The sequence below is a fragment of the Sceloporus occidentalis genome, unplaced genomic scaffold, assembly GCF_023333645.1.
Source record: "Sceloporus occidentalis isolate IW3139 unplaced genomic scaffold, rSceOcc1.0.p SCAF_7, whole genome shotgun sequence".
Taxonomy (NCBI): domain Eukaryota; kingdom Metazoa; phylum Chordata; class Lepidosauria; order Squamata; family Phrynosomatidae; genus Sceloporus; species Sceloporus occidentalis.
The window spans coordinates 72,454,167-72,466,838 of record NW_028316987.1 but is presented as its reverse complement, the minus strand read 5'-3'; the positions used below and the strand labels follow the sequence as shown (position 1 = coordinate 72,466,838).

Below are 12,672 nucleotides of genomic sequence, written 5' to 3'. Positions count from 1 at the left end.
GGACTCTTTCCCTTTCCCTCCTCTAAGTCCAGGTGCTTTGTAGGAAGGAAGCTTATACATACATATGACATCAATCCATTGCATGTGAATAAAAGTTCTGGAAAAGGTGCAAAGATTTGGTGGTTCCTGGGGGTTGGAAAGCCCATAAATGCAATAATGAACAATCACAAGCATAGGGAGAGAGAAAAGAAGGGATTGCTAACAAATGTAGAAGAGTAACAAGTCAATCGTACACTTGTAAAAGGCTTGTTGATTTCTAGTTTCATTTCCCTTTTTTGGCCTGTTTGGGTGAGTCATACTGAGGAGTAAGAAGTTGGAGTGTTGTAATAGAATAATTAGAGAGTACCCTTTGTTACTAAAAAATTGAAAACTGGAGAGGGTTCCTGTACATTTAATGCTTTAGTAAAAGAGGAAATTTTGGCATATGTTGCTTGTTACCTGGCTGCATCATAAGCAATCATTAAAAGAACAGAAACACTATCTTCAGTTTTCACTTTGGCAACCCTTGCTTAAACAGCAATCCTAATGACAACTTAGTAAGCAGCTCTTACTTAGAGTCAATTATTTTATCATAGGAATTTGTGACTCAGTTTTTGAAATATGTGCAACATTTTCTAAACCATCTATTTCTTGATGCTATAGGATACCGAAATTTATTGTGTATGTTTATTTAGATATTTTTGTACAGTATTTTAAAAACAATTTCACCACAAATGAACTAATAATAAAAATATGTAGAAATAAACAGAGCATAAAACCAAACTTGACAAATCAGCATGAGGACAAAAAATGATTCATACAAAGATGTATAGAACAGAAACATTTACAAATTATATTTTACAAGTAAAACAGAGGTTCATTGTTGATTTATACTAAGTGCTTCCTCCATCAGCTGATATCATTTGTCTTTCAGCAAACCTATGGGAAAATATCACCACTTGTTTAAGCCCACATAGTGAACAGTTGGTGCAACGAACTAGAACCATAATCTGAGGTACAAATTCATTACACCATTTCGCATTCGTTCATACACTTGCTATTTTAAGGCTACCATCTCTGGGGAGATGAACCTTCTAAAAGCAATGTAAGAAAACTTGAAAGCCAATATTAATGTGCTTTCTGTTCCACCCTTCCAAAGTGATTGCCAACGTGGTTGAAAGCCTTCAGAGTGAAATGCATCGATGTGAACAGGGAAGAGCCACATATGTCAGGTAGAACAACAACAACAACACCCAAGAGAATAAATATTCTTCTGTAACATTTACATCAAAAAACAGGTAGCTGTAAACCTTGCACAGCAGTAACCGAAAGTACAGCAGAGCTACTATGCAGGCAGAAGCAAACTTCTCCACACATTGCATCATCAAGAACTCTCTATAAAATAAGGCTTGGTAAACTGTACCTGTTGAGTTCTTTTTAGAGCATCACAAAATTATGGCCCTTAATTTTACCAATCATATGATCTTTAAAAATATTCTCTATAACCTACGATTTCACTGAACAGCCATTCTACAGCCAGAAAATTCCACATTGTGAGCTTTATTGTAGATCACGGTGAGAGAAGTGTGGGCTGCAGGCCATGTGCAACCCCAAGGATGTTTTTCAACCCCCCCCCCCCCCAGGGATGTACCTCCTTCAGGGGAAAATAAACCCCAAATTCCTTTTTGGCTAGAAGTCCCATACAGGCCTGGAACAGGTGAGGAGATGCAAAAAAGCATCCAAATGCAGCAAATCACCAATAGTCCAGTTCCAGAGCCTTTGAGAAAAGGTGGTATCCATCATCTTTAGATTTAAAAAAATTACCCCCTTCAAACAGGGTGCTGGGGAGGGAAAATGAAGGGATGGCTTTCCAGGATCTCAGGCAGCCCCCACATAGTCCCAGAAATTGTTCATCCAAGAGTATTAGCGCTTAAGCCAAATATTTTCGAAATGCTTTCTTCTATGGTGAAACACAATATCCTTCTACCTAGCTTTCAATCCTATTGTATTCACTGATATTGCTGCTGAAACTTATTACTCTACTTCTTTTTTGTCCACTTGAGATTCTGGGTCTTTCTGAAGGGTAATCACATTGCCATTATACATGGAGTTCTCAAAACCACCAGTAGGTTGTGGTTGTCTCCTTCTTCTTTTGTAGAAAATATAGGCTGTGATGCCTGCACCAGTAAGGATAAGCATAACCAATATTACTGCTATCACAGCTGTGCCATTTGCTGATTCACGAACTCCCGCATGCTCTATGGATGAAAAACATATATACAAAACTTTTAAGTATCTGATACTGTGAAAAAAATGTTCAGTTCCATTTACATCACAGGTAAACAACCTTTCCAACCTGAAAGGCCAAATACAGCAATAGTTGTGTGTGTGTGTGTGCGCGCGCGCGCATGCACACACACACACAGAGCAACAGATACCCCTATTCTCCCACATTTTAATAGCATTTTTTAAATCTACACCTCTTGCATTTCTACTCCTTACCTGCAGAAGCATCTGGTCCCAAGCAATGCATTGGGGCATACTGATATGCCTTATGGGTGTAATTGTCTGAGACATGTAGGAGGGAACTAAGAGAACAAGGGGGAACATGGAAGAAATGGCCATTAAAGTCTACAGCCACAGCCAATCGTTGTTTCTTAGTCTCCTGCGGATAATTCCAGGAACTAATTAGTTGTCTCGGCCTTATTTAATTGAAGTGGATCCTATACAACTAACCTCAGCTACAGCTTTGGTTCTAAATTTATTTTTACAACATATTGTTGAAAAACCATGAGGAAGACTGAGAGGAAGAGAAACACCGAATGTTGCAATTTGTACCACAAATCTAGGAAGACGTGTGGTGGAGGTGGCAGCAATACGAAGCAAGTATGCAATTGTTTTTACTTTTATGAGGGGGAGGGATCTGACAAGAACCCTTCACCCTATAAATTATCTCACCACTACTCCAACTTGTATCAGTCCCTGCTACTAGATTTGCTCTTTCTCCTTCTTTCCAACCTATCCTTTTTTGCCTTCTCTCAAATGTTCCTTTGTCTCCTCCTAACTTGCCCTGTCTTTCCCCTCCAATATTTCTACCTCACTACAGCTTCCTCTTTCCTTCTTTCTGCTCACACCCTTCCCACCATCATTTCACCCCTCCATTTCTTATAGTTTTCTTTTTCAAACAAAAACGTAGCAGAGACCTGCCACAGCCTCCCAGACAGGGGCATTGATGGCGGAGGAGGAAGCTGTAGTTCCAGTAATGGACTGAATGGAAAAGAATCTCTGTGTGAGAGAGATTAAGCTAAGTAATTTAGGCGCAGTGAACTCAATCTGAATTATTCCAAAGCGGTATACATAGGATTATAGCCTTAAAGGAAGAGGAACTCTTATTTTCCAGACACTGTTCCTTTTTCTGTGTAATGGGGTGCTGTCCTTTCACTTCCTTCTGAAATCCTTAGGCTCATGTCTGAGGGAGAATTTATTTGCATCAATGTCTGGCCTGCCAGCCCCAAAGGACACTATTACCCCTCCCAAATAAAGCACAGAAAGCCTGCAACATAGGCTATATAACTGATGGCAGATAGAAGGAGTGATATCTAATTAAGCAGCTCACATTGCCTTTCATTGAATTAATACCAGTACAGGAAATAAGACACAATGGCAAGAATTCCCAGGTATATTATACTAGAAGAAAGCCAATTTCCTAAGCATAGAATTGCAAACTTGTCAAAGGCACATGATATACTGTGAAGGGGGTGGGAGAGGCTTGGCCTGGTAACCTGTTTGTGAGTTGTTTATTTCATCAAACCAGAACTTCCTTTTTGGTGTAGAGGGTAGCCATTTTGTTTAAGAGGCTAGGAGAAGGCTTATATTAACAGTTATTTTAAAAATTGCTTCTTTTGATCCCATTAAGGGATCAAAAGCAGCAAAACTCCATAAGGCTCTGCTGGAGGTTGTCACTCCACTGACCCACATGGGAATGCCTCAGATACAGAGTCATTCCAAGTGATACTAAGCAAATGATGGCTGTCAGTGCTCCAACCGTATCCCATTGCAGCAATGACCAGCAAGATGCCTTTTTTGTGCATGTGGCAATTGTCATTAACCATAGTGTCCTAGAAAAAATCTATACCTTGCCTATGTTGGGAAAAAGAAAATGATAACTTAACAGCCACCGTAAAGAGTTCCATTGCCACCACATCAGTAGTGTAAAAATGTTTTAAAAAGCAACGTACACCACTGCTGCTGTCTACCAAAGAATACACAGCTCCATAAAAAATCTCTTGAATAAATGTTGCTGGCATCTACTCCTAAAACATTCTTCTTATTTTTGACTCAATGTTTCACTTTTGTGAACTTTTGACCTGGTGGTATGTCTCATACAATACAAATGCTTATAATTTGAACTGGATACTTGGCAGAAAACAACCTTACCTTTACCATCTGTAGGTGTTGCAGTTGGCACTTCAAGAGCTGTAAAATAAAAAAGTAGTTACAAGGTGTAGTGAAATTTATATTGCAGCAAATTTCAATAATGAATAATTTCAACAAATATTTCCAGCACAGTAGTATAATATAAGGATCTTGGAAAGCAAAAGAGAAAAGCGAGATCAATACAGTGTGCAAAATTATGACATGAAAGAAATGAACCCTGTCTGCACGGGCCAAATAAAACGTCCTCCCCCTGTTTCCATGGCAAGGAATCTTAACAATGGAGGACCCAATCCTTGGTTCTGATGTGAAGAGTCTAGAGGACATCCAGCCACTTCAGCACTGAGCCTGGGGTATAATACCCTCAATTTTTTTAAAAAAAACCCTGCTTATTTGGTCCATATCTTCCTAGAACATGCCCCACTGTGCCCCCTGACACAGCTGCCATGACAGCAAATTGCTCCCTCTGAGATTAGAACAAGCTGCCCAGCCATGTGAATGATGCTGGGTATTTGGTTCTGACCTCAGTGGCAACTGTGCCAGGCATCACAGTGAGACATGTGTGCAAATAGTTGTCCAGCATTGCAACAGAGTGCCCTGGGTAACAGGGGCAGCTCTGGGGCCAGAACACTCCAGGCTGTTCCCAGAACATTCTGGCCCATTCAGACACCATCATCCAGTCAACTTAATAGCTGAACAAAGATTTGACCTCGATCTCTTTGGTCCATTAAATTCTAACTTCATCTGGAAATGTCCTAATTAAGTACATCACCTCTGTAACAACATGCTGCTTTTCAGCAGTCATTGCTTAATCCAGTACATAACAGTAACAATTTAAGACTTACTCTTGGATGTTTTACAAATAAATCCTTTAGATGGATAGTAGCAGCCTTGACCAAGCCACTCCCCAGTATGGCCATTCATGAAAATGCATTGCTCTTGAAAAACAGCACGGCCTTTTTCATGGTAATAACTGTAGTTATAAGGTTCAGGTGGTCCATCTTTCCAGTTCACAAAATCCACTTCAGTCTTATCTTCCCATTCCCATTCTCCTAATTATAAAATGAAAAGACCAGAATCAGAAGGAATAGCATGTTGGTTATAAATGGATACAGAAATACATTTTAGAAGTACACATTGACTTATTTCTTCTCAGACTGTCTCACTGTCAGGAAAAAATGTGTGATCATATGTGTAGCAGTTGAGTACAGGGGAGTTTTGGAAGTGTCTTGCTCACAGAATCACCATGAGTTGAAGTCGACTTGAAGACAATTAACAACAACAGCAACATGTCTCTGCTTCTGTGTTTGTGTGAGATCAGTTTTCAAAATCAAATTTCAATGATTTTGTGCATCACTTCCTTTGCCTGGGACATAGTGGACCTTACCTTTCATAGTCATATGAAGCTTCCTCCAGACAAAGCAAAAGTCTCAATAAATGTCAGATTTTGTTCCTGTACAAACTTGTTTTATTTCTGACATCCAGATTACTTTTTTTGTGTCTTGAAATACTTCAAGTAGAACATTCAGTACTGCTGAAGACTTTTTATACCTACTGGGTGCGGGAGGAGAATATGACTAGAGTATCAGTTTATCAGATATTCCATGAGACTGCATGTGGCACGTCATTGGGAGAGCGAAGGTGCAGAACACAAGGGAAGGAAGGAAATATGAAATATTTCAGGGGGGAAATAGATGCTGGAGGAGGAAAATGCATATACAGGTATAATAAAAACAAAAGGCATTGGAAATCCTCAGTACTTTTGAGGCAGTCTGGTTGAGCCCTGACTCTCATGATCACGTTTTGGGTAGACCAGGAGCTTGTCTACATGATTTAAACACTCCTCATTCTATTCAAATGTGATAGAATGTAAACTGTTAGCTTCTGGCATATATTTTATATTGCACTTGGACTCCCTTCATATCTAAACCATTCTTACCTTCCTAGTGATATGGATGGACATGGGAGTCACATATCTAGATAGGTCTCTGCCCTGGTTGGTGCTAGCAGACGGATAAATGGAAAGTGAAACCAAACAGCAAGTAGCAGAATAAGGAGCTTATTGCATGCATCTGAAAAGTGTTTAAAGCCTCCCAGGCTGGAACCAGGACACGGGATGGAAACAGGGATAATTGCATGGTAAATTACCATCTAATCACCACCCACCATCAGCTCAGGTCCAAGCCGGGTCCCAGCCATGCTCCACCTTCACTTTTTAGAAGTCAGAAACTTTCCGGCTTCTAAAAACTGGTCAGAGCATGACTGGGACCCGGGCTGATGGTGGGTGGAGATTAAGTGGTGATTTAGCATATAATAATCCCTGCCTCCATCCCGTGTCCTGGCTCCAGCCAGGGAGACTTGAAATGCTTTTAAAATTCATGTGATAAGCTCCTAAGATTGGTTCATGTACCATAATCACTAGTTTCTATATGGCAATATTAAGAGGCAAGACAGTACTTCTTGAAAATTGACAAGTTTTCTTCTGAATAGTCAGTGGGAATGCTCACAATATCAAACTGAAGAAAATTTGCCAGCACAATTCAGTTTGCACTTCCTGCATTACTTGTTAAGCCTTTTCACTTGAAAAAAAAACCCAACAGCATAAAAGTATACCTTACAACATATTTTAACATACCCCAGTACAGATAAATATTGAAAGTTAAACAATTACCATCCACATTTTTGAATAATCCTATCCAAAAGTTCATTTGACTTAATTGATGAGTGTGGTCCAGCAAAAAATTCATTTCTGCTAAATCTTCTATAGAAGTCAAAGTGCCACCTGAAAAATATCAGAAAAGTGTTACTTATTCATGCTTATAAAATAAAAAATATTTTTAAAAATAAAAATGTCCAAAAGTCCTTCTAAAATTTATTATTTTGTTTATTTATTAGAGTAATTATACCCCACTCTTCAGCCCTAAAGGCTATCAGAGTGGCTTACAATTATTAAATGAACCCACTAACATTTTAAATCCACAAAACACCTATACAGTCAGCTGTTCTTATCCACAGATTTTTTTATCCACAGATTCAAGCATCCAAAGCTTGAAAATATTCCAAAAAAGTATAAATTCCAAATAGCAAACCTTGATTTTCCATTTTATATAAGGGACACCATTTTGCTCTGCCATTATATTAAATGCGATTTGAGCATCCACAGATTTTTTTTTTTTAACCAAACCCCAGCGGACAACACTGTATCTTTATTGGGCCCCACTGGCTTTCTCATCAAGCAAAATGTTAAAAATCATACAGGAAAAGATGAAAAATGACAATGTTAGAGTCACAGGTCTACAATTTGTCAATTTGGATATCCCTCCAGATCTTAACTGATAAAAACAAAAATGGCATCTTGATAAAATAGTTATTGGTTGGACCAACTGATTGGCTGTTTTGTGGGTTTTGGTTGTTAATGTATTTTGCTTTATGGGCAACATGGCTACCCTTGGATACGTTTCCCAGAAATATTTGTAAAATTAATAAATATTATTCATATAATATTTAATATATTAGAATTGTTGTTAAACTTGCACAAATGTTGTCATACTCTCCTTATGACCCCATCCCCAAATCCAAATGACAAGTATTGTTCTGTTCGCATGGTGCTTGGAAAGATAAAGAGCAGCAACAACAAATTATATGCATCAAACATTCAAAAAGCACTCCAGGTACATCTATACTATAAAGAACCTGGCGGGGCGGAGGGAATCTAGAAGTGATCTCTGCCAAAATATTTCACATTAATTCTCAGTGGTTTTACATACACGTATCATCGGCGATTTATATGAAATGAGACTTACAAGCGAAACAGATGGTCAAAATATGCAGGTTTCCAGCTGGCTTCAAGGCAGGGCATTTAGATTATGCATATCTCAAAGCCAGCAGGAAACCACCAGAAAAGCCAGACTAAAATGGAGATGGATTTTTCTGCCTCTTCCCTGAAAGTGAGCACCTTCACTTGTACATCTAAATGCTGCAACACCAGAGTGGCTCTATCCAAGGGGTGCTCTATCCAAGCCCTAACCCTAACTGTGCATATAAATGCTCCATCACAAGAGTGCATTTAGAAGGGGCAGAGCTTCTGTACTGAAGCAGTGGGGGTGGCAATATCCAAAAGAGAAACCATGATATTTCTCCTTGAGATAAGTAAAACACACACAAAGTGGACAGTCAAAGAGGGGACATGGGGTGAAGGGGCATGGTTGTACCTTGCTAGCATCTGCATGGTCACACCTTTGCTCCAATGCCCTGGCCCAGTGGAGTGCTGCACATGTGACCGTGCAGGTTCACAGGGATGGCCACTGCCGCCGGTTTGCTCCTGCGATGGTATGCAGGGATGGTGGGGGGAATGATTTTTTAAAAGTACCCAGCGACGCAGCTTGAAGCTGTGCCATGCACATTCTAGTCACCTTGGGAGCCAGCAGTATGGTTGGTGGGGACTCGGATCACTTTCAGAAAAGGCAGCTTCAAGCCGCTTTTTCCAGCCCATCTGTTTCACACCAAAGATGCATTGTTTTGTTGTGGTTCAGGTCCTTTTTGGCTGAACACTCCCAATAAGTTGTTCTGAGGACTATCTAGCCTTGAGTCATTAGCTTATTAAGTTCTTCAGGGCACCGTCAGGGAGGTGATGGAAACATTGAATCACTATCCAGAGCCAAATGGACTGAGAGAATGGATGCGGCTGCACAAGTTTGAGTTCAATCCACACAAGACAGAAATTCTGTTGGCTATCAGAAAAGCCAAGAAGAGACTGGGATTACTACCTGTTCAGGAGGTTGTTCTCCTTCTGAAGGAACATGGTTTAGGGGTACTTTTGCATCCAGTGTTGCTCCTAGAAGGCTATGTGATTGTTGTTGCATTTGCCCAACTTCAATTAATATATTATCTGTGCCCCTTTCCAAGGAAAATTAATTTTGCCAATGATCCATGGCTACAATATTCAATTAAAATATTGTAATATGCTCTATGTGGGGCTGACCTCAAAGTATTTGGAAGCGAGTGCCAATGCAAAAAGTAGCGATCAGACTGTTCTCATGCACTTTTGAGGCTGTGTGCCACCCATCTTGAATCAACTGCACTGACTTACAGGTCATTTTTAAGATCAAGTAAAGGAAGTTGTCTTGACTTAACAAATATCCTGGGACCACTCTAAAATTTTTCATGTGAGCCTGCCTGGAAGTTGAGATCTTCAGCAGAGGCCCTTCTGCATGCCCCACCATCCCAGAAGGTTGGATTGATAGGCATACAAGACAGTGTGTTCTCTGAAGCACAGCTTTGATTTGTCTTCCAAAGGAAGAGAAGCCAGGTTGGCTCCTTTTCATTGTGGTTCTAATAAGTGGCCAAAACTGTGTTACTCTACCTGGCCTTCAGTTTCTAATATGGTTTTTCTCTGTTTATAAAGCTTAAAAGCATTTTATTGCACATCATTTTGGGATCCTTGATATACAGAGAAACAAATAAGGAAAAGAAATAATAATAATAATAATAATAATAATAATAATAATAATGCAAAGGAGAGGAAAATGTAAGAATATTCAAAAGGCAAGCAGCAATGTGCTTCTAGTGTCGTGCTTGTTTACTGGTATTCTTTAGATTAGGAGAAATTAAAATTAAGAAATTCTTATTCTCATACTATGTGTTGTGATAAGATTGCTCAATTTGAAATGGAGGATAGATTTCATTTGTAAAGGTGGAAGAAAAAATGGTATACAGTAGGTCCTTCACATTTGCTGGGGTTAGGGACACAGGACCCATGTGAAAGAAAGAAAAAACCCTCAAAGAAAAACCTTTCTTTTAACCTGAGAAAACACCTCTCTAGGAATATCTACGTCCTCCAGTGCAACTCTATGGCCAACACCCAGCATATGTTGACCATAGAATTGCACTGAACCAGCTACGAATTCCTGGAAAAATGTCTTCTGTGGGAATCTCTAGCTCTATAATCAACTTTTGGCAGAGTCATGTTGGAGAAAACATATCAGTCTAATCCACAAATAATGAAATCTATAAAAATCAATGCCACAGATATGGAGGGCCAACTGTATTGAGAATGGAGAAGATGAAAAGTGAAGTGAAAGGAGGTATTATTTATACTCTTTTTATAATAATTTGAAAAATGGTATCACACTGGTTTACAAATAAGATAAGAACTCCATAGTATGAAACAGTATTGTTATTATGACCCAATTCAAAACATGATCCACACCCACCTATATGAGCACATCTCATTGATGCTGAAGGCCAGGACTGCCAGAAAGGGTAGAAGGAATAACAATGAGCCCGGAAAGGAATCCAGGGACTATGGGATTCTTTTGATTCAGGGCATCTTCCTGGGACCTCCGGAGGGTCTGTTGGGATTATACCTATAATGAAACAAATATTTTTTTAAGAATAGTTTTCACTCCAAATGCAGTTAAAAATGCCAGATGAAAAGGGAACATTTTGCTATTATGCCAAAAAGAAAGCAATATTGGTGTCAACTGTAACTCCCTTGGGAAGAGGAATCAAAAGTCTTTACCACTGAGAAACCCCTCAGTGCTTTCCCTCCTCAACTCACATACACTTGATAGTATTTGGGAAATTGACTCCTCTAAATAATTTATCCCCTGAAGATTTAAATGTGTATACAAGATGATTTGGAACTTCAGCATGAAGAGACAGGCAAAGCAATTTGCTGAAAGGGAAGTAGTGCTTGCTGAGTCAGGTCCTCTGTCCTGCAAAGAGCAGAGTTTCACTAGTGAAGCAAGGTCCAAGGCAGCAGAAAAACAGAAACCTCTTCCTCCTTACAGCCTCCAGATGCTCTTTGTGGGAAACTGGACAAAAGGGCGAAACAGACAGCCACTTTGTGGCAACTTCTAGGTGGTTTGGGGGCATGTTGTTTAGAAGACGCACACCCCCAAGCTGGCAGGAAGCGCTCTGAAGCTGACTGACTGACCAAATAGTGGGCAACTTTGCAGGGCTCTGGCAGTGTGGTGTTTATACGGCGCATGCCACAGGAGTGCCACAAAGCTGTGATGCTGACAGAAAAGACAGCTTTTTGCCAGCTCAAAAAGGGGCAGCTTTCTTCAGCTTCTTTTTGAGCCAACAAAAAGCCGGCTCAGGGTCACAGTGTGTCGTTGCCATGGCCCCAATCCAGCAATCAAAGGGGCAACATCAAGATTGGTGTCATGCCTGTCTGTTTCAGCTGTAAGTGTAAACCCAGGTTCAGAGGCAAATGAAAGGCCTTTCCTCCATCTTAGCTGCTACCACCCTGGCATCGAAGGGAGAGGAGAGGCAGCCACAGCTCCACCAATCCTAGGCTCAAGAGGGAAATGAAATGTCCTCCCTCTATCTCAGCTATCACAAGCCTTGGATGGTGACATGAACAGGCAGTATCTGCTGGACATTGGGGCTGTACAGACCGCCCCTAAGGGGTGGCTTGCAACTGCCTCTCTCTATGCCAGATCGGGGCTGTAGCAACCGCATGCTGCATCGCCGATCTCACCTTTCCACAGTGCAAAAAGCAGCCACAAAAAGTGGCTCCTTTCTGTTCCATGGAAAGGGGGCAGTAGCCGCCAGCACCATCTAGATGAAGAACCAGAGGAGCAGTGTGATTCTCTGTGCCATGTGGTGCAGTACATGGCATCACACCAGCCTGGGGCAGGATTCGAGGCAGGCGTTGGAAAGGTGGTATATAAATAAATTTATTATTATTATTATTAGTAGTAGTAGTAGTAGTATTCATGTCTTTTGAGATTATAAGATTGAAGGCAGGGAACTGTCAAATTAACAATCTGTAGAGTCTTTAGGGGTGAAAATCGGGGTTTAAATACTCTAAAATAAAATAAAATAAAATATTCGCATAAGTCCTTCTGCAGATCACATATATAGTTAACACATAGAGTTAACCAAGTAATTTGCCCTACTACTATATCCAGTCTCTTCCTTCTAAATAAGAATGTAAAATACATTGCTTTTCTTACCATGATACTTTTCACAGATAGAGAAATACGTTTCATTGCAAGTGCTTGTTTTCCAATGACCATCAATGTCCAAGTAGACCCAGGCAATGTTCTCTTTTGGCTCTTCTTCACCCCAGCTACTATACACCAGTCTCTGGTTACTTATCCATTTGTATTTCTTATTGGTCTACAAATAAAATGCACACAGAAAAAAAATCACCTTGGCTTAGAAATGACTTTCTGGTTGATTTAGAAAATGGAGAAACAAAACATCGGTACTGGTTTCCATCAGTAGAATCTACCAATGTTTCCTTTT

The 12,672-nt window shown here is 40.1% G+C and overlaps 1 protein-coding gene across 1 annotated transcript in view; it reads right to left on the bottom strand.

Moving 5' to 3' along the window:
- Positions 1 to 1,646: 1,646 nt before the first annotated feature.
- LOC149309944 (macrophage mannose receptor 1-like) overlaps positions 1,647 to 12,672 on the bottom strand; it is a 54,655-nt gene continuing 43,629 nt past the window's right edge. Inside the window, exons 25-30 of the mRNA XM_089531424.1 lie at positions 12,378 to 12,543; positions 10,626 to 10,778; positions 7,085 to 7,195; positions 5,259 to 5,465; positions 4,417 to 4,455; positions 1,647 to 2,237 (exon numbers count right to left, since the gene is read on the bottom strand). Coding sequence (XP_089387550.1) covers positions 2,014 to 2,237; positions 4,417 to 4,455; positions 5,259 to 5,465; positions 7,085 to 7,195; positions 10,626 to 10,778; positions 12,378 to 12,543 — 900 coding nt within the window. The 3' untranslated portion in view covers positions 1,647 to 2,013. The remainder of the gene's footprint in view (positions 2,238 to 4,416; positions 4,456 to 5,258; positions 5,466 to 7,084; positions 7,196 to 10,625; positions 10,779 to 12,377; positions 12,544 to 12,672) is intronic.